Source organism: Erithacus rubecula (assembly GCF_903797595.1).
Source record: "Erithacus rubecula genome assembly, chromosome: 8".
Classification (NCBI taxonomy): Eukaryota; Metazoa; Chordata; class Aves; order Passeriformes; family Muscicapidae; genus Erithacus; species Erithacus rubecula.
Window position 1 is genome coordinate 18,646,255 of NC_136659.1, and position 22,243 is coordinate 18,668,497.

General features: G+C 38.9%; 1 protein-coding gene across 4 annotated transcripts in view; it reads left to right on the forward strand.

Annotated features, from left to right (window-relative positions):
• The window catches only part of ABCB11 (ATP binding cassette subfamily B member 11), a 41,060-nt gene that overhangs the window by 12,099 nt on the left and 6,718 nt on the right, over positions 1 to 22,243 (forward strand). For 3 of the 4 annotated variants that reach the window (XM_079311202.1, XM_079311203.1, XM_079311205.1), the window contains 17 exons: positions 371 to 458; positions 1,315 to 1,448; positions 2,090 to 2,261; positions 4,021 to 4,145; positions 4,861 to 5,035; positions 7,366 to 7,479; positions 9,427 to 9,537; positions 10,460 to 10,585; positions 11,382 to 11,585; positions 12,841 to 13,011; positions 13,384 to 13,585; positions 14,295 to 14,373; positions 15,342 to 15,474; positions 17,022 to 17,180; positions 19,435 to 19,539; positions 19,641 to 19,802; positions 21,533 to 21,736. In XM_079311202.1, the coding sequence (XP_079167328.1) occupies positions 371 to 458; positions 1,315 to 1,448; positions 2,090 to 2,261; positions 4,021 to 4,145; positions 4,861 to 5,035; positions 7,366 to 7,479; positions 9,427 to 9,537; positions 10,460 to 10,585; positions 11,382 to 11,585; positions 12,841 to 13,011; positions 13,384 to 13,585; positions 14,295 to 14,373; positions 15,342 to 15,474; positions 17,022 to 17,180; positions 19,435 to 19,539; positions 19,641 to 19,802; positions 21,533 to 21,736 (2,464 nt within the window). The remainder of the gene's footprint in view (positions 1 to 370; positions 459 to 1,314; positions 1,449 to 2,089; positions 2,262 to 4,020; positions 4,146 to 4,860; positions 5,036 to 7,365; positions 7,480 to 9,426; positions 9,538 to 10,459; positions 10,586 to 11,381; positions 11,586 to 12,840; positions 13,012 to 13,383; positions 13,586 to 14,294; positions 14,374 to 15,341; positions 15,475 to 17,021; positions 17,181 to 19,434; positions 19,540 to 19,640; positions 19,803 to 21,532; positions 21,737 to 22,243) is intronic. The other variant, XM_079311204.1, reaches the window with a different exon arrangement.

The window sequence follows — 22,243 nt, forward strand, 5'->3', positions numbered from 1 at the left end:
AGGCAGAAAAGAGGCATGGTTCTTGTTACATAGTCCTGTTTCTGAGCTGGCAATATTATCTGGAGGGACAGAAGGTCTTCCAGTTATAGTCGTCAGCAAGAATATTGTTTGATTATGATTGCTGTCATTGCACATATATATGTTACATATCTGAGTTCATTAATCTATTTTCTCTGATTACATGTAGGTAATGACTTCTGGTCATTCTCGTCAGGACTTAATTACCTGTAGGTTCCTGCTGATTTCTGAGCAAGTTACCTTCCACCTGGTGTAAATCTAACTTGAGAAACCATAAGACTAGAAACCTGTGAGAAACTTATACCAGTATTACTCCTTTTTTCTTTTTTTTTTTCCTTTTACTTTTTTTCAGGCTGCTGGATATTGAACAAGAAATGACCAGGTTTGCAGGATACTATGCAGGAATTGGTTGTGGCATACTTGTGTTAGGATACCTCCAAGTCAGTATTTTGTTTTCTATTTTGATTTGAAAGTTTGAATCACTAAATAATCTAGTTTATAATAATTATATTGGTTTTAATTGCTTATCTACTTATTTCAGCAAAACAAATGCTCTCATTCTATTTCTGAAATATGTTATCTCTGGCAGTCTGAGAGCTCCTTGATTTGTACATGCATAGCATTGTAAAAGGATGAATTTTACCCACACCACAAGCAATACTTGCTCAAGTGTGGCTACTATGGAATCCCCATGTCACCCATAAATAACAGCTGAAGAGCATGCAGATTCCCAGTAGGCATCTCAGCTGTGTTGAGCCCTGTTTCTGTTACAGAGATATTACAAAGCAATACTAGTGTAAAACTAATGTTGGAGAAGAATCATACCCTACATATTCTGTAGTAATTGTTCAGTCCTTATGACTGAGGTGAGTCAAAAGCTTGGATGATTTCTTCATAGTCTGCTGAAGGGCTTTAGAACCTTTTTATAATTGCAAAAATGACTTGTCAATCTCCTTTCTGAAAACTATCCAAGAATTTTGCTGTGGTAGGATCACTGTCATCCATGTATTGCTTGCAGTTGTAGATACAAAAAAATTTATCCATACGGCATTTATGTAACAGTATAAGTAATTTAACTCACCTCTCCTCCCATCCTATCAGAACTGAGACAAATGCTTGATCCAGAGGCTATATAAAATTGTTGGATTATTTAAAGATCAAAACAGCTATCATGTCTACATAGCCAGAATGTATTTTTACCTGAATAGTAATTTTTATCAATAGCCTTTCCCATTCTAGCCAGATTGCTTTTTCTGATTTTTACTGCAATTTTCAGCTGTTTTGTGCTTTTCCCAGATCTGCTTTTGGGTTATGTCTGCAGCTCGTCAGATACAGAAAATCAGGAAAGCTTATTTCAGGAAAATAATGCGAATGGATATAGGCTGGTTTGACTGTACATCTGTTGGAGAACTGAACACCCGAATTTCTGAGTAAGTAATCTAAGAAACTCATATGCTACAGAAAACATTTTGCAATTCCTTCCAAACACTTCAGAGTGCCAATAATCAGGCATGTGACAAACACCTTTTAGTAGAAATACAGCTATGTTCATGGAAGCATCAACCAGACTGATTTGTTCTCTCATCTTTGAACTAAGTACCATAACTGTTGAACCACAATTATTTCCCTTTCATGCCTTGTCTGACAGCAAATGCGTGTGTATGTGGGTTGGATGGGTTTTGGGGTGGGTTTTTTTCCAGCTTGTCCTCTCCTCTCTTTTTCTTTTGTGCCCAGTCCTTTCAGAGTGATCTGTAATTTGGCTGCCAGTGCACTCTCTCTGAATCAGCTGGGGCATGGTAGAAAGAGCCAGCTAGTGAATGAGTCTGCTGCCAGAACAACATTTCCTGGGAAAGGACAGTATCTTCTCTGCAGTATTCATGCCTAAAAGCCTTCTCCATTGCAAAGACATCAGGTTATCTCACTATACTGCAGGATCTTTGTATGGGGTGATGGTGAAGAAATATGAATGAGGATGGGCCCTCTCCAGTGAAAAGCAACTAACCCAAATGTGGCCAAGACACAAACAAAAGTTATGCTCACCACTCTTTTGATTTTTGTTGCTGTTTTCCAGTGATGTTAACAAAATTAATGAGGCTATTGCTGATCAAGTAGCAATCTTCATCCAGCGCGTAACCACCTTTGTGTGTGGATTCCTACTGGGATTTGTCAGTGGCTGGAAACTGACCTTGGTTATCATTGCAGTCAGCCCTCTGCTTGGGGTTGGAGCAGCTCTCTATGGCTTGGTAAGTGAATTGTGAAAGGTTCATGTTGAGCAATAATGAGTAAGAAAGATCAGGCAGAAAGCTATGAGGATTGGTGAAGCTGATTACACCCCTTTAAAGTCAGGAGAGGCAGATTATGGTCCCAGTAGCGCTGAGGGAGCAGGGAGGAATGGAGGGAGGAGTTCAATAGAGGGGAGGGCTTTGCTGTCACTTTGTTTTCTGATTCCCAGAATAATAAATCCTGCCTCTAAGAGGGGAGTGTAAACATACCTTCTTGAGGGTCCTGTGGATGGGTATTGATGCTGAGACCAGAAGCTGGCCTTTACCTTTCTCAATTACTACACACCTGCTTTAGATGGCTACAAGATACAGGTCTTTATTTCTCTATGTAAACCAGTGACTTTTATGGGTGATAAGTTTCAGAGACATAAAATGATTGTAAACAACTACTCAAACTTAACTCAAACTGTCCCTGCTCCCAGAAGCTGCTGCACCTTCTCCCAGTTGTTCCTGTTCTGCTTCTCCATCCACTTCCTAAAAACTTCCTGTCACTGGACAGGGAAGTACAGTTAAAAGGGAAACTGCAGGATCCTCTGCCCTCTTACCTCCTCTCCCATGCTCAGCAGGGCTGGGTCATTCCTGCTCATCCTCTTCATTCTTGTTGGGTTCAACCCTCTGGCAATCTCATTTCTTTCACATCAGAAACTGCTTGCTATCATTTTGCTATCAAACATCTAATGTAACTGTGATTAATTTCTTGTCTTCGAGCTCTCCTTTAGCAGCTTGTGCTGGTTGCAAGTAGCTGACATGAATAATGACTCATGAAGTGGGAGAGCAGAAGCTTGGCAAGGAATAAAATAAAACTAAAAATGTTTTTCCTTAATTTGTGATTTCCTTCTGATCTTATTCCATTTAAGCTTGCAATTTTCTCTCTTTTCATTCTTATTTCTCTGTACCCATCTCTTTCCAGTCACATACCTACTGTTAAGTTTATCCTCATTATGTGCCTTTCCCGTCCAAGTCTTTGTTTTCAACCATGAAGAACACAGACCCAAGATCAATCTGGCCTGGTTTCCTGTCTTCAAAAGGGACTAATAGATGCATGGGATGGGGTATTTGGAAAGAGGAAGCAAAGAATGACACATTGCACTTTGTAATGATATCTCATTCCCAAGTCAGTGTGGTATCTCTGCGTAGAATTGTAAATAACTACATTTTCTTCCATTAATCCGAGCATTTTTTTGACCCAAAGTAAGCTTTTGGTATCCAGTGAGCTCTTGGTTGCTGTGTAGGGACCTGTTTGGTATCAGCCCACAAAACAAAGCACAATGGTGGGCAACATCTGTTTTTATCCACCCCCACCACTACAGTTACCTCTTCTTCCTGACACTGGGATCTACCACTGTGGTTAAAGGGCTGCTCCTGGCACTTCAGCTCCCCCTTCCTCCCACTGTGCACAAACCCTTAGTCTGCATCTGCTTCAGCCTAGTTAGAGCAGAGAGAGAGAGGGAGGGAGGCAGGGAAAGCAGGAAGTGTCAGCTGCTCTTTCTAGCTACTTGGAGCAGAAAGCTGCTGCAAAACATATGTTACAAAGGTGGATGCCCTGGCACTACAAGACCTAAATGTTTGGGTGCACAGCATGCCCAGTAAAAGCCTGCTGGGAGTGCAGAGGTGAGCCAGTGCAGAGCAGCCAGCACAGAGGTATAGCCAGCACTGCTCATCACTCTCCTTTTCTGTACCTGCAGTTCAGGTGTAACCAGCACTGCTTATGCTTTTGTAGGCTGTGGCAAAACTAACAGGCCGAGAATTGAAGGCTTATGCAAAAGCTGGAGCTGTGGCTGATGAAGTGCTCTCATCCATCAGAACAGTGGCTGCTTTTGGTGGAGAGAAGAAAGAAGTTGAAAGGTTTGTTTGAACGAACTCTAAGGTCTCTGATTTCTTTTTCCTGAAGCAATGTAATGCTGTAATGCACATCACATTCATAGCAATTATACAACTATGATTTATTAGCTTTGAAACTTATATGCATGTATGTTTCAGAAATTTAGGCTTCAAGTAATTTTATAATTTTATTCAAGTAATTTTATAATTCAGTCTATCAGTGAAATAAAGCATCAGCAATATTATCTTCAATTCATGTTTACTTGTAGGAACATTCTGTTAAATTTTCTCAAAAATATCTGTCTGATATATCACTTTTGCAGCACATGAAAAATTTTGAGTACTTTCAAGCCAAGTAGGAGAATTAGTTTCATCAGGACACATTTTTTCTGCAAATTTCTCTTAAATTCTATGAAAACATAACATGGCTGTAGGATGTGCTCTGGTTCTGTTGGCCAAATTCTCAAATCCTGTGTTAATCTGCTAAAACTCCAAATCCTATGGTGAGATATCTGAAGTGTGTTTTTTCTTGTGCTTATTACACTAGAGTAGACAAGAATTTCATGATCTGGGAGCATTTCTGGTTTCAGCAGTGATCTCTCACTTCAGAGTGATTCTGTATCAACCCTATGTGTGGACATTCTGCTGAGTCACCAAAGGTGCCTCATTTGGTCTTGGCTCATTTTGAAATTTCTGTCAAATTGAGTTAATTCTGTCTTTGTTTCCTCTCTTTCTACAGATATGATAAGAACTTGGTGTTTGCTCAGCACTGGGGAATTAGAAAAGGAATGATAATGGGATTATTCTCTGGTTACATGTGGTTTATAATTTTCCTAAGTTATGCATTAGCCTTTTGGTATGGCTCTAAACTTGTCCTTGAAGAAGATGAATATTCACCTGGCACTCTTCTGCAGGTACTCTTCTGGACTGTTCTTTAAAATAATAATTCTGGAACACATATCTGTTCTGGTATCTGGTGGCTACATGGTAATAAATATTATGTATGTCTTTTAAAGATCATTACTCACTATACATATAAGATAACTGGATAAGATAAAAAAAAAAATTAAAGTATTTTGAATATTGCCTATGGTGATCAGAATAATGCTTTCATTTGACAGCCCACTACACAATTCAGAGGCCCCAAACTAGCTTTTCATGGGTCAGCATGGGACTTCTGTGATTTTGGCTTCTCTGAAGAATTTTATGATGAAAAATATTGTGATAAAGAGACACCTAACCAAATAATCTTGTCATGTCTAATCTCTCATGAACGCTTTGTGTTCCTTTGAGAAACCATTTCCTGTTGTTTTGTTTTTACAAAGGCCATGTAAACACGGATGCAGATAATAACACACCTGGCTGTGGCTCCTGCAGTGTGTTACAAACCCACACTAACCTACATGGCACTCATGCATTCACTGCTGCACAGTAGGTGCTTTAGACACCACTGGCCTCAATGCAACAAAGCCAGCATCTACAGGTATTTTGGCTAGTTGCTTAAGCCAGGACTGCCCAAATGGCAGACTCCAGTCCAAACCCAGAACAACTTTTCCTGAACTTTAGTAAGCTCTGGATATTCTGATGAGACATCTGCTTTTACTCCTTCTCTGCCTGTTGCACATCATGAGAGTTCCCAGCCACCTGCAGCATGCAGTGCAAAACTTCCTGCTAAATGGAGCTAGGCAAATTATCCTGAGAACATTGTAAACCTGAGTCATTCTGTTCAAGGAGGAAATAATTTGCACCTGCTCTCAATACCTGTAGTTGATATGAGGTAGTGCTGTGAAAAACAAAGTGAGCAATTTCCTTGCCTTGCTCATGTAGTCCAGTGCTACCAAGACACAAATGGCAAACAGTGGGGAGTGACCCTGTAGCTGTCAACAGAGGGTCTCTCTTATGCTCCCCTTCTTCACAGCTTGCAGTCATCTTTCTGCTACTTCATATTTTCTACCATACACTTCTAGTTTGGCAGGGGCAGGAGGGGGTATTTCTAGATACAAAACATTGAAATATGCTTTTTCTGCTCTCATAAAAAAGACATAAATTTAACTCCTAAACTTAAACAACCTGCCATACTGCATTGAGATGTACTAAGTATTGCCTTCCCTTCCTTTTCTGCCAGGTGCACAGAACATGCTCCTTCATGTTCATGATGGACTCTGACAGGCATAGAACACTCTTGGTTTGAAACTCACAAGAAAAATAGTAGTAAAGCTGAGTGTAAATGTGTGGCATGGTCTCTACATCCCAGCCTAGACATTTGCAGTGTACAGTATGTGTTCTGTAGATTCCTCCACTTTAGCTATAGGGATGTTCCCAGTAAACTTCATTATACTGCAAAGGAGAACTGAATCCTATGTGCTGTTATTTCTTTCTCAACAGTGCTGTTTCCTAGTACATTTTGCCCCATTCATCATGAGTTCTGTTTGTGTTGTATCCAAAAGCTTAGCTGGGTCCTTGATTGCTTCTTAGTAGAATTTTCAGGCAAGCTAGAGCAAACGATTACATACCAGGCATAACATTCCATGTCTCCTCATGTGCAAGGTGAATGTTCAAGCTAGCACCCACAACAAAACAACAAAATGGACCAAAAGCCCACACCAAAGACATTATCCAACCCTTATAACCTGTTCTGGCAGAACTCTTCTATAACTAAAAAACTAAGGAGAAGTAAAACACAGTCTTTATCAGTGTTGGTTGGCATCAACTCTTATAGTTCATTTCTCTGTGAGACAGAGAAAATACATTCTCTATAGCTTATACCTCCTTCAAAAGCAAGTTTTGTGAGTATTGGATGAAACAGGAACTGCAATATACAAAGGTTGTAATACTGTGTTTTAAGCTTCTTTCTATTTTTGCTTACTGGTAAAATGCATCCCTGAAATAATCTACTTCCCACCAACATTTCCTTGTTTCCAGGAAAAGGCATCCAGTCAAACTGAGATGGCTTAAAAATACAACAGTGACATCTTAGTAAATACCTAGATGCATACTTTTTTAGGCAAAGACAAGTACAAGTTGATTTACTTCAGCCTCAAGTAGAGCTGTGAAAGACAGTGAAAATACATTCTGAATTGCATTTCTTTCTTGTTGGCTAATAATGCTCATATAATAAATCACTGCAGTTCAGCAGATGCATGAGAAGTCATAAAGCTCCTGTAGTCTGGTTTGCCTTTCTAAGGTGTAAGCTATAATAAAAGGTGATGGCATATTTTGTTAACTCTTTTTTCCACCTCTTCAGGTTTTCTTTGGTGTTTTAGTAGGAGCATTAAATCTTGGCCAGGCATCTCCCTGTCTGGAAGCCTTTGCCACAGGTCGTGGGGCTGCAACAAACATTTTTGAGACTATAGATAAAGTAAGTAATGCATTTCTAAGCTGTATTAATTTGTAGTGCAAAAATAATTAAATAAGCCCCAGGTGGTGGTACTAGTTTTATCTACTGTGTAAATGAGGAAAAACGAGTCTGATTAAGGAAGAACTGACTGTGCAATAGAAAAGTCTAATGGGATGCACATGGGTTCAAAGACCACATTAAACAGATTTCTTAAGTGGCCTCATTTTGAGCTCTAAAGCTTTACCTCGGCTGCTGCTGTTCCTTGTTCTCATTTCTCCTTACATGCAATTACTTATCAGTGCTGGCCCATGGAAGGTGTACTGGCAGGCAGTAATAGTCTGCAATCAAACTTGCAGCAACCATCCCATAGCTCCCAGCCTCCAGATGGCATCAAATGGTGTGGCTCCCTTGGCATTATGGTGAAGGTGGCCTCTGTCACCTGTCCTAGAGCTACCCTGAGCAAAAATGGGACCAAATGAAACAGGCACTGGCTATGCAGCTGTCATAAATGTTAATCACAGTATTATCTAAACAAATACTTGAAATAAGGTTGTATAAGAGACCCTGAGGCACCACTGAAATTTACTGATTCCTTTCTTGAGGATTCCTTTCTATAGCTTTATAAATTTATTGGTTGGAAAAGAACTGTTGATTTCTGAAAATATGTATTATCTCTATTCACTGACAAGCTTTATTGTGCTGAAAGCTGTGTAAACACATTAAAATGCTGCTTGTCCTCTACAGAGTACATAAGGATATGATAATGCTAGCAGTTTTTAGTAACCCTTCAAACTTCTGCAATAATGATAAAACATACAGATTTCATAAGCTAAAGCTCCAAAATGAACTGAAAATAGAGATGAATTAGGGATGTGTTTTTCTGAGAAAAAATTTAAAATTGTATAGAGTTGCAACAGTAAGGATTGATCACAATATTCAAGATAAGGCTGAGTCATGTAACCTAAGGGTAAAAAAACCAAACCAACGTCAGATTTCATCTGTCTAGAGAAAGGGTGACAAAATTAGATCCATCTGCTTGCCACATTTGTACATTTGTGATTAGACAGTGCAAGCATAACTCTGCCCTGGCACTAAGCCTAGTCATGTTGAGGATCCCATTTGCAGGATCAATGAAACTTCTTCATAGATTATTATCTGAATTTAAGTAAGTTATATTCCTAAAGAGCAACCAATAGTGTAGCTGTTCTTAACATCTTAGAACATACATATTTTTCATTTTAACTTTCCTTTCAATCTGTTAGGCTATATAAAAGACCATGAACATTTCAGTTATCAAATATTCATTGCTGTAGTTTTAATTTACTGTCTGTGTTCCATACTTCAGAAATCTATCCTTAGAAAGTTTTATTTCTTTGTGATTCCTCAAATTTCTCTTAGTTCTCTCTCTGCTCATGTCTAGCAGTCCGCAATATACCCAAGACCTGCCAAAAGTATGTAAAACCCAAAGCACTTAGGAAAACTTCAGTATTTTAGCTCTTAGGACTGGGTGCACAAGGATGGATGTTTTAATTGCCAAGTGGTGAGGCCTGAAGATTTCCAGCAATGGATTGGTTGTTCAGTGCTGTGAGAGAATGTTTTTGATTGAGGTAGTGCCATTTCATTCTTGAGGAGCTGGCTAAACTAGCCTCAATCAGTCAGCTAATCAGTTCCAGCAAAAACTACCTGAAATGGTTGTCTGTGGTATTTGCAGTAAGCCTACAATGAGAAGAGGGTGCATCCTTCTTGTCTGTGCTACCTGCCAGTGACAACACCCCCATCACTCTGGCCCTCAGTTCCATCATGTCCCTTGCCTGCTATCCCTGGGGCAGAGTCTGCAGCTGGCTCAGTGCAGCCAAGTGCTGTTCAAACACAAGTGCCATGGCTTTGCATGGTATTGGGAATATTTACCTACTGCAGTACTGCTGACTGTTTAACAGCAAATAAATAACTCAATACATTTCATCCTAGGAACCCACCATTGACTGCATGTCAGAAGATGGCTACAAGCTGGAAAAAGTACGAGGTGAAATTGAATTTCATAATGTAACATTCAATTATCCATCCAGACCAGACGTAAAGGTAATTATTCATCACCTGTCCTGTGAAGACAATTATTGCAAACAAGTAAAATATCCTAGATCTACCAGCAATTTCTAGATTTTCAGTAGATATTGTTTTCCAGAAGTCAGACCCTTTGTTTAAAAGTAGACTGAATAATCCTTCCACTAAAGTGTTCTTCTGCTTATCATTTGGCTTATTTTACCATTCTGATATATCCACATATTCCTTGCTGCTGAGCATAAATTCCCAGTAATTACAGGCAAATCCACCTGTGTACAGCTTCTCTTATAATCAATGATGCCCTTGTATCAATGTATGAGATAGAACACAAAGTAATAAACTGAATAGTGCAAGAAGATTTTATAAAACACTTCCCTTACCCTGGGGATGCACCATGTGACCCATTAAAATACTAGGAAAAGGACAGGAGTGTAGGCTGTATATCCCACTACTTCTCTACTCCTGTGTTTGAATTGACCTATTCTCTTGGAAAAGCGTATTATTGAGCAAGCATATTAGTGCCATCACTTCTAAAGATGGAAGCACATGCTGTATCAGATTTTTCTACAGAATTTCACTGTAACATTCTTAATATTTATGGTTTAACACACATTCACAATACACACACAGTGCTCTTTAAAAGGAATATCATTTACAAAGTTCTCTAGTGTCATTACCTTGACTAGTTCTTAATAATGAACAACAGGAACAATGAAAGGTCACAATCTGCCTTCCTGTTGTAGAAATGAGTGCTCTGCATCTACAAAGTCTTCAAACAGTGTAAAAATATGTGGCTTTCTTTATGCTCTTTCTTCATAATACTTTTCTGTATTTTGTAAAATTACTTTGAATCTTTAAGGTACACAATATACTTACTTGGTTGTATGATTGTGGGAGAATTAAAATAGACTTGTTTGTTTTTTTTTTTTTTCCTGTCCAGATTTTGGATAACCTTAATATGGTGATTAATGCAGGGGAGACAACAGCTTTTGTTGGAGCTAGTGGAGCTGGAAAAAGTACAACAATACAGCTCATCCAGCGTTTCTATGACCCCACTGAAGGCATGGTGAGTGTCCCAGCCTAGAATGTGTTTCTCTGGCCCCAGAAACTGAAAGAATGGCATAGTTTCTTCTCCAAGGTGGGAAGGAAAACTACTAATTTCCTTTTCATTTCTTCTTTTTTTTTTTTCCTTCCAATTATTTTTTAAATTAGTGAAATATCTGCCTGCACATTTCTTTTATAAGCCTATGCTTAATAGTCTTATAGAAATAATTATGTGAAAGAGCAAACTGTTAGGAGAAAATAAAAATGTGGTGATAAATTTGTGTAAAAAATGGTATCTATAGAAGTGATAATTCAGGAGTGATAAGTGTTTTCTGCAAACACAGTATTGGTCACTTAAACATTAACCCTTAATATCACTTAAGTATATGCAATTACTACTTAGTAATAGCTTGGCTAAGAATATGAATTTGATCTATTCAAAATTTAATTCCATTTATGTGTTCCTATATCAAATAGGAATGCACAATCACATACATGTTGACCTGTATTTGAAGAAAGAAACAAATTATGTAAATAACTTAATCATCACTTTCATGATTACTTTTCACCTTTTAAAATTGATTTTATTTCTGATGCCAAGCAGAAATGGGAGATAAAATCAAAGAGCCCAGCTCTAAGAGCCAGTATTACTGCCACTGCTTTGCTGCCTTCTGTATCTGAAAGCTGATTTTTCTGCTGGTCATGGAAACACAGCATGACAGACCCTTCACTTCCACTGTGTTTTTCTTTGTCTCTGAAGTGGAGGGGACAATGTCCCTGAGTTTTTGCCTAATTTTGTGTCCATGTTCTAATTGCAGATTACACTGGATGGCCATGACATTCGCTCGCTGAACATCCAGTGGCTGCGCTCACAGATTGGCATTGTTGAACAGGAGCCAGTGCTCTTTGCCACCACGATCGCAGAGAACATTCGCTACGGGCGGGATGAGGCGACCATGGAGGACATAATCAAAGCAGCCAAACAGGCCAATGCTTACAATTTCATCATGGCTTTACCACAGGTATGCTCTGCCTTGGAAAGTGTTTGGCAGAATTTGATAAGAAAAAAGAATCTTTATTTCCTTTTGTCCCTCTTAGTGTGCAGCAATTTGTGCTCAAGTGGTAAGGCAGAAGATTAATAAAGATAGGAGGCAACAATCTTTCCTTTGACTACAGTTATGTAGCTCTTAGTACATTTATGGCACCAAGTTACAAAAGTAAACACCCTCCCCCCGCCCCCCCCCCCCAAAATAAAATTCTGAGAAGAATTAGGTCCTCAGGAATCATTTACACAACATTCAATATCATGGTAATGATCATAGCATGATTTAAAAATTTGTATTTTTCATGCATTGGAGGTCTTTTTCTGTTCAGCCCAAAAGCAATTTAGAGCCCAGCCTCTCACTAGCTAGAATTTGTTATTTCCTCTGTGTGTACTCCTGCTCACAAACTCTCCTCCTTGTATAAGCTCTGTAAGCCAGCTGGAGGTTCCTTCTTCTCCAGTTTCTTCCCTAATGATGACAGGTCTTCAATCATTCCTCCTTACAAAGCCCAAATTGCATATTATTGAGCTCTACTTTTCTATAATGTTATTTTGCCAAGTAGCTTCTGAAAATGACATGTTACAATAGTGAATGTTATTGACATGATTCAAGTATCATTAACTAATATTAGTACATTCTCTTTATCCTCCATCTATGCATTTCCCGGCTTCCAGGAAACTATTCACTGAAAGGCTGTTTAATGGCCCCTATTTATTTCATGGAAATGGAGGAATAAAAGAGATTTAGCTCTAAGTGAATATAATTATCCTGTCTCTCAATATGCCAGGCTTTATGTGTTTATTTAATTCTCTACCTGAACCTGATGCCACCAGAGTATGGTATCCATGAATCACAGACACAGCGTTCATGAGTCACAGGTCATCAGCAGACAAGGCCAGCTCACAGCTCTGCTTTTGAGTCATCTGATCGAGAGGGAGTGGGTGATCCAGTTCAGCTTTTGCTGATATAGCTGTTTCAAGCTGAACCAGAACATTTCACCTTTTTAACCAGTGCACGCTTTTGGTGTGAGGTTGAAAACCTGGTTCTGGCAAAATGATCTGGTACATTAGGAAGAAAGTTATTTCATCTGTTTCCCTTTGTATCTGCTGCAATAACAATGTTTTTGTTTCAAGTCTACTCCAAGGACAAATCTGAGACATTTTACCAATACCTTCACCAGAAGCTTAACAGGCTTTTTTCCCTGATCTAATTTTCACTTTTTTCCTTCACACAGCAATTTGACACTCATGTTGGAGAGGGTGGAAGCCAGATGAGTGGAGGTCAAAAACAGAGGATAGCTATTGCTCGAGCTCTAGTGCGAAACCCCAAAATCCTGCTCCTGGATATGGCTACGTCAGCACTGGATAATGAAAGTGAAGCGGTTGTCCAGGAAGCACTTCATAAGGTTTGCTACAGTATAGCAAAAATCAGACTCCAAAGGGCAGAAATTATTTATAATGCACTCTGCAGAGGGTGCTACTGAATTGCTACAAATCAGTGAGAAGTGTTTCTTAATAACTGTTTCACAAGTTCAAGTAGAACCTTAGTATTATGGACTGAGAATAATTTTTTCTTACCTTTGCACATCAACAGAAACCTATAGCTCCCTTTGCCCAGAAAGGGATGCTTCTCTGTAGGCTGTGGATGGAGCTGAAGGCAAAGTGAGCTGAGCCCACTAGAAGGACTCCCGTTAATTTGAGGAGCCTCTAGACTGCACAGCTCCCTGGCAGCATTTCAGTGTGCTGTGCTGGGAGTGGGGCTGTTGTTGTCTCCCCAGGCTCGCCTCGGGCGCACTGCCATCTCCATCGCTCACCGCCTGTCCGCCATCAAAGCCGCCGACGTCATCGTCGGGTTCGAGCACGGCAGGGCTGTAGAGAGAGGAACTCACGAGGAACTCCTGCAGAGGAAAGGGGTTTATTTCATGTTGGTGACCCTACAAAGCAAAGGAGATACAGCACCTCACAGAGAAGAAACAGAAAGTAAGTATTTTGTTTTCTTTTATAAAATAATTTTAAATACCACTGAATGCAGATTTTTTTTTTTTCTTTTAATAGGGACTAGTAGCTGTTTTTTTCTTCTGCTTTTATGGCTGAATTTTCATAGAAGTAATACATTGATTGCCCTGGCCAAAGGGGTTTTGCTGCATATGCACTGAAAGACCTTCCTAATATAAGTCTGAAACATTAGTTCTGGCCTGCAATACCCATCATTTCATAGCTCCACCAAGTGCCAAAATTCCAGTTCTGCTGCATTTGGAATTCAGGCATATTACAGACTATGCTGAAATTATCCTATTTGTTTTGCTAGAGACAGATTTGAATCAAAGCTTCTGGAAATTAAGGTCTAATAGAATGATCCATTGTAGTTTTGTGAAGCATACGTTGCATATGATTATCTTGAAATAAGAGAGCAATTGCAGAGTTAAAATAATTGAAAATGCTCTAGCAGTCCCACCTAAAATGAGATGGTCCTTGGGCTAATATTCAGTTAATTTCATCATGTCAAATACTAATATAAAACTTGTGAAATATGTAGGTTGTGTAGCAAGGTTATATTGCACCCTTTGCCTTCTATGAAGTATTACATTTATAACTTAGAGACTATGCACCTTTTTGCAAAGCCACAGTGTATTTAGGTTGTATTCAATTTTAGCACTAACTTCAGTGCTCTATATACTGTATTTTGCAGCAGCAGAGGATAATGTGGTTGAGCCAAATCTTGAGAATGTCCAGTCATTCAGCAGGGGAAGCTATCAGGCCAGTTTGCGGTGAGTCTTTAAAATGGTTGTACATCTCAATGTTTCCAGACTCTCTCAATGTTTCTACTTCATCCCACTATTCCAAAATCCCAATAGTGCTAACAAATCAGTTTTCTGTGTGCTGTGCAAAAGAGGGTTGAAGGGCTGCAAGCATTTTACTGAGATAGAGTTCTCTTGGAAAAAATAGCTTGAGTAATAATGGTTAAATAGCAAGGCTCTTAATTTTGGTCCTTTCTACCCATAGTACCTTGCCCAATTTTTATCTACTCTGTTAATGTTCTGGTTTTGATATTACTAACATACAGCCTTAGTTGTAATATCTAATGCATTTTCAGTCCAGCCATTTGAAAATTTATTTGCTGTGCAATTACTTGAAAAATCAATGCTATCTACAAGGACATTTTTATTATGGCTTGCACTTGATGAAAGTTAAAAGATTTTACAGCCAGACTGTCTTGTAGCTAGACATTTACTATTTCTTCTAGATAAGTCCATGTCAGGCATATGCAAATGAACACATCTCCTACATTACAGAGGAGATGTTAAAAAACATTTACCTATGTTTTGTCAGAGAGAGAGGTGGTTTGTTTCAGCATCCTGTTTTGCTGAACTGAATTACTAGTAGTGATTTGTAAATCACTGGTAACAGAGATTTGACTTGGTGTCTTAATAACTTATGCAGAGGTAGTAGGACACACCACAGTTTTACTTAACAAATACACAGTGCGTTGTCCATCTAAGACAATGTCTGAGTGGTGTAAGTGGAATATAATTTTGAAAAGTATTTGTCCCAGTTGGTGAGGTATTTTCTTTCCAAGAAGTTGAGAACATATTAAAGAAAGAAAAAGTCTGTGGGATTCCTATGAATTGCTTCAATGCATTCTGATTTAGTTGATATGAAAATTATACCTGTTTTGCAAGGCAATCATTGTTTTTACTGAGCTGTAAAGAACAGGCCATTTCTGTTCTCTTTGCAGAGCTTCACTCCGGCAGCGCTCAAGATCCCAGCTCTCTAATGTGGTCCCTGACCATCCACTGTCTATTGGAGGAGATCCTGCAGAGTCTTCCTATCTTACGCCATCTTATGGAGAGGATGGAGAAGCAAAAAAGGTCAGATCCAATAGATTGTAATGAAATTTCCAACTGAACAGGTTATATTACTCATTAGTGATCAATGTAGCTATAGCTTGTGCTTGTAGCTTAGGAGCTCTTGGCAAGTATATCTTGATCATTTTCTCTCAAATAAAACTACGGCTTCAATTGTTTATTTCTGTATAAACCCTAGGCTACATTTTGGTAGCTGTTTTGATTATTGGTCCATATAAAACTTTCAGCAGAGAAATTTTGCTATTTGCTCTCTACCTGTTGGTAAATTGATATATGCTGTAGATTTAGTTGAAAGACATACATTTATAGAAGCTGAATTAAGTGACAAAAACCAAACTGCTCAGTCTGTGAAATGTAATTAATGGGCACTCAGTGATACAAATAGCACTGCTTCTTGTTCAGTAAATAATAAATTTACATTCACCTAAAAATCATCTGGAGACTTATGCAGAGAGACACCCTCACTGCAGCCTAACCCAGAATCATTTCACAGTTAATGTCCTCATGCAATCAACGGGCATAGAAAGTAAAGGTCAGAAGGCCTTAAAATTACAGAGAATATGTAGGAATATGCACAATGGGTTTCCAAAGTGCCTATGAAGCTCACTGCATCAATTTGCATGGCTGCAGTTGTTCAGTGTAGAGAGCAGCAAATAGAAGTTACCCTTCTTGCTATTGCCAAGCCTCTTCTGTGGATCAATAGAGGGCTTGAGTGCTGCCACTCTGGCACCAGCTCAGAAAAAAGAGAAAATACAAGACACTTCCACCCACTCCTCCCTGCATATTTCCAAAAGATAGGTCTTCACAGTGTCTCTTTTGTCTGGCTGTTTCTAGTCATATGAATTGAGGGAGATGAGCAGGGCTGAGCACACTTAGTGTTACAAAAACTCTGCACAAATCAAACTGCAGGGTAAGTTATAATTTGGTGATGAATATTCTGCCCTTACTGGGCATAATTATGGGAATTCAGCATACAGTCTGAGGATATTTCACAGAAGGGAGGCATAATTACCATGTAAAAAGCCCGAATCCAGCTATCATTCTCTAATTTCTCTTGTTTTAATTATATCACATACCTGTTAATTTGATGCAGTCTGATCAGTGTGGTCACTCATAATCCTTAAAAATAATATTTAAGATATTGAATGAGTGACAGAAAAATCTGTGTGTGAGGAGAGAATTTAAATTTTGGCACTGGGTATTTCATCACACTTTGGAGACGGCTGAAAGGGAATAGCCTGAGTTTCAGTGGCAGGAAGTCTTAAACTGGTTGTAAATAACCTCTGCAGCTGAAAAATTAGAGCTGCAAAAGGTATGAATCTCTTTTTACCCATGGTAAAGGTAGTTGTTTATTTAACCCTTTTGTTAAGTAAACTTGACTTATTAGGGCCACAAAAGAGTTCCAGATATCTCTGCCCTTCCCATCCAAAGTTACAGCAGCTGTTTGGGCCACTAGTTTATCAAACCAGGCTAACTATTTTATCTCACTGTCAAAGGGAGAGCACCACTGACAGAATGTGTTTACTTCAGAAAGCCAACCTGTTTTTTAGGAATCTGTTGTGGAAGAAGATGCCAAGCCTGTACCATTCACCAGAATTTTGAAATACAATGCCTCAGAATGGCCATACCTGGTGCTTGGATCTCTGGCAGCAGCTGTGAATGGAGCCGTCAATCCACTCTATGCATTGTTATTCAGTCAGATTCTTGGGGTATGTTATGGTAACATGTTATTTTAAGGTGTATTTTAGCTCTGAAATACAGGAGAGTGAATGTATTATGCACAATTTGACATGTTTTGGCAAATCTTTAGATCTCATCAAGCAAATGGGGTTAACTTTACCTATAAACAATTATTCAGTAGAGATACAAATATCACTGTCATCAAACTATCATTAGAGCTCTTTAAAGGGGTAAGCTTATCAGCATTTGCTATGTCTTCTTCATTATCTCTTTTGTTAATTTTCCAGGAACTGTTGGGAATGGGTTTCTATACTTGCATACAGTTTATTCTAGATGAGACAAAATGCACCTCACATGCAGATGCAGTGGAGAGAGACACATGCAAAGGTCATTCTCCGCAGAATTTTATTTTACATATTTCAGGCACCTTTTTGCTGCCTGCTCCCAGCAGAATGTCCAGGGAGAGGTAGATAATTGTACCTGGGTTCACAGCCACCAGCAAAGCGTAGGCTTGCATCAACAGGTTTGGAAGCAGGAAGTAGGAATATGCTTTAAACATTGACATTCACTAAAAGATATAATATTATCCAAATCCACTGCCTCTGTTGAAACTTGTCAAGTTCAGCCATGAGTGTTGCGGTGATAGAAAAAGGATTCTTTGCCTTTTGTGTAAAAGCTTTCTGAGGAAATGCTTCCAAGTTGGTGGGAAACTGGAGGGGCATGCCTGAAGATACTCAGTGCTGCTCTGATCGGTGCCTAGGAAAGTGTCCTAAATTTTCAAGAATTAGGCTAAAGAAAACTGAGGTTGAGTTGGGATCCAAACATGAATTACTGAATGTAGGGTGGATTTCCTTAAGGGGATAGGAGCAGCTGCAGATCATCGTATGTGGTTTTTTTTCTTCCTATGACAGATTAAAAAGAGACCTGGTGATTTTTTTTTCTTTAAAACAAAGATTCATCTAAGACAGTAATATACTTGCTCCTGGTAAGACAGCATGGTGTTGGAACAGCTCTTAGCTTGAAACACTGAGGGCTGCTATGATATTATTGTTTTGGTATCTGCAAGATTTGTTGCCCAGGGACTGATGTACAAAGTTAAAATACTTGAAGTGAACTTCCTGTTAGAGAACAGCTATTTCTTTTTCTTAGATTCATGCTCTATTTCCTTTCTATTACTTTGAGGTATGGCTTATTTCAAACAAAAAATAACATGGGTTGACCTTTTAAGACCAGTACTTAAGCTTATTTTAATGTAATTTTGTAGCTGTAATGAAAATTCTTTCACTTTCTACTGCTAAATACCTTGAAGAATTTTGGCTGGTTTTGTTATAGGCAGGTGAATGCCTAAGTTACTTTTAATAGTAAAATCTTACAGATAATAATAAAATAATAAGCTATCTTGCAGATAAGATTGAGAGATTAGACAATTTATAGTAATTTAATTCTAGCTGTGAAATCCAGTGAGCATTAATTTAAGATTAGTGGAGAAGTACAAATGTGAGCTTTGACCTCTATCTGGAAACAGCAGAAATAGTTCAGATAAAGAATTTCAGATAGGTAATCTCCTCTGGTTGAACAGAATCACTAAAGGATAAATTTGGACCACCTCTTTAGCAGCAGCCCACAACATTGGCAGGTATTAAAAAAGACTAGACTTTAAAAAATGGAAATACCACAGAGATTGGTACTGAATGGGGTGGAGGGGCTCCCCTTTTAGCACTAATGCTTTTCCTCAAGTGCCCAGCAGTACCTTAACTTTGTATCCACACTCCTTCAGGAAAACACTGGGTTCCTCTTGGAGCCTACTCATGGCAGCTGCAGCATCTGTAATGTCATGCAGGAAGTTACACTGGGGTATAATTATTTACAGCCTTTCTTTTGTACAGCCCAATAAAGTTGCAATTGGCCCAGAGCAAAGAGGAGGTAAGATGCTGCCACACCATTGCTTTGTTGCTGTGCTGTTTATTACACATCTCTTCTCTGGTTATCATTGCTTACAGTGGAGGGTGAGTGTTAATTTATAACCAGGGATAGGGCACAAATAGGACTAGTGTGTGCAGACACCAAGTATACTGAACTTATTGGTTAAAAGGAGTAAAATGCATTATGTTTTAGTCCAGGCTTACCGTAAGAAAAATAAGGAATTGAACCTTTGCAGGGGGTGAGGGACAACTCTGTGTTCTGGCTTTGGTTGCAGGATGGGTTTCTGCACTTGGCAATTGGGAGTCAAGAACAAACATCATACATGGCAAAACTGATGTTTCTATTTATTTCTTTTCAAAGACCTTCTCCATTCTTGATGAAGAAAAGCAAAGAAACCAGATCAATGGTGTCTGTGTGCTGTTTGTCTTAGTCGGAGTTGTTTCATTTTTCACACAGTTTCTACAGGTAATAGCAGTCCAATTTAGCAATACATATTTTTGGGTTTGCACCCTTTCTTGGTGGGTATCTCTCTCTGCTCAGTCCTTATTTATTCTCATGTACTCCAGGGATACACCTTTGCCAAGTCTGGTGAGCTGCTTACAAGAAGGTTAAGGAAAATTGGTTTCCAGGCTATGCTTGGGCAAGACATTGGTTGGTTTGATGACCGGAAGAACAGCCCCGGTGCTTTGACTACCAGACTTGCAACAGATGCCTCACAGGTCCAAGGGGTAAGAGCTGGCACCTTATGAATCATTTCACTATAGGCACTGATTGAAGGCCTATTTTGACAGGTTGTCAAAGAAATTAGCAACCATACAACCAGCCAGATCAGTGTAAATCAGGTTTTGGTAAGCCAATTAAGCTATTTCTATTCATCACAGACTGCTGCCATGGAACCAATAGTAGTATATGGTATATCCTGAAAGTACAAACAAGAACTCAAAAATCAATGAAATACAGACCCACAATGGAATGGGAAGGAACACCCAGTGCAGAAGTTTGATTTTCTGTTCCTTTCTGGAGATGAATTTGCTTTTTGCCACAATGTTAAATCTTTATTTCAAAAACATGTCAAAATAGTATGTTAGTGACAGTTATTAATAACCATATTTTCCAGTTTTCAGCACGGTATTGTGCATGTTGTGGCAATTTTGATCTAAACTGACAACCCACTTGAAAAACCAATCTGCAGTACTGGCTGGTGCTCCAGCTGGGAATCCTGCAGCCAGTGTCAGTGTTCGAGAAAGCAAGACACTAGCTGCATGCATCGCGCTCCTTAGCGGCTGAGGGTTAAATTATGCACAGCTATATATGTTCCCTATCTGAACTGATCCTTTGGTAGAAGTGAGTCACATGCCATTTTGCTGAGCTGCAGTGCAAGCAATTTTCTAGGAACAAGGAAGGAGATGTACAGATTTCTTTTGTTGCAAAAATTGTCATGTTTCAGCTTGACTGAAGATTTTAAGTTAGTTTTAAAAAACTGTTAACAGGGGTTTTAGAGAAGGTTTCCAAAAGCCCTGTCAGCAGCAATTTCCACAGAATCAGAGAAACCTGCTGCAAACCTCAGAGGCACTTAGAGGGTATCTTTTAATTGAAATAAATAAACCTGTAAACCTCTGACTGACCCGTTCAATAGCCTCCAAAGGGACATTTTTCTTTGAAGCACAGCAGTGCCCTGCACCCTTCACTGCCTGACACAAATCTTACTACAGGTCAGAGGAGGAGGAGATGATGAGCATTTTGTACTGCCAAGTTCATACCCTGCAAATGAGTTTGACTGAAAATCATCAAGGAAAACAAATGTGCATTTTAATTCTAATATACAGCAATATAGTTCCTATTTGGGGTGCTGTTTACTGCTGTGAAAGAAAATTACTTTTGATATATAAGACTACTAGAAAGAATAGTGTTGTTGAAGTACATAAGGAACAAATGCATTCAATAAAGATGATGTCAAAGCTGTATTTAATCTTTTTTCCTTAATAAAGGGATAGGCAGAAATACAACTTTGTTTCATTCCTTTTCAGTGATGTTGCTTACTGATTTTAGCACAGCTGAGGCTTTGTTGTTAATAGCTAAGTTATAAAATGGTCCTAAGTTATAAAATGGTTGATTATTTTTATCTACATGGATAAATGTAGAGGCTAAACAATGTATATAGATAAGTGATTCTGCAGGTAACCAAGGCAACAGATTTCAATAGCTAGATTGTCTTTCTCACAATCAGTAGAAACAATTTTCTGAATTCTTAGTGGAAAATTTGGTGGATCAAAAGAATATTGGACATTTGCAGTTCTCCTCTTGATCCAATCAATTTTAAAGAGTATATTCCAGTGCAGTCAGTAGCTGTTAGAGCCTTATGTTATTTTAATTTACAGTTTTCGAAAATTTAGTAGGAAGGTTTGTTTAATTCATTTTTGATGTACAAATCAATCATGTCTGTTTCTTTCTTTCAAAGGCAACTGGATCGCAGATAGGAATGATTGTCAATTCCCTTACGAACATTGGGGTGGCCATGATCATTGCCTTCTACTTCAGCTGGAAACTGAGTTTGGTAATAATGTGTTTCCTGCCATTTTTGGCTTTATCTGGAGCTGTGCAGGCTAAAATGCTGACTGGATTTGCCTCGCAGGACAAAAAAGCACTGGAAGCTACTGGACGGGTAATGTTATTTAAATACTGATTTATATTTGTAGTCATGAGTAGATGAAAAATTAATCTTTAGGGACCACCAGTAATTCAAATGTCATGAAACTGGCAATGCTTTGTGAATAAGTTGCAATATTTCAGCTTGTTAAACCATTGAAACAGCATTGGGAACTCCCCAACCACAAAACCACTTGCTGCATGGAATGTGACTAACCTTGCAAAAGTTATTGGACTGCAGTGGTGGACACAGATCTCTCAGTTGTCCAGTTCATCTTTGTTGGGTTTTATTTAAACACCCATTTGCTGATGCCCTGTGAATAAGCTGTCCTCAGAAAGCAGTGATACTTATTCACCTAGAAATGCTCACACCTGAGAATGGGGCACTGAACCACAAATCAGTATGTGGATTTTAGAGAGGACAGTTTTGGTGGGTTTTACCAGCCTAAGAATTAACTCTTAGCCCTTCCCATCTTAAGAATTAGGTCCTGACCAATTGCCCTCACCCAGAATGGTTAATTAT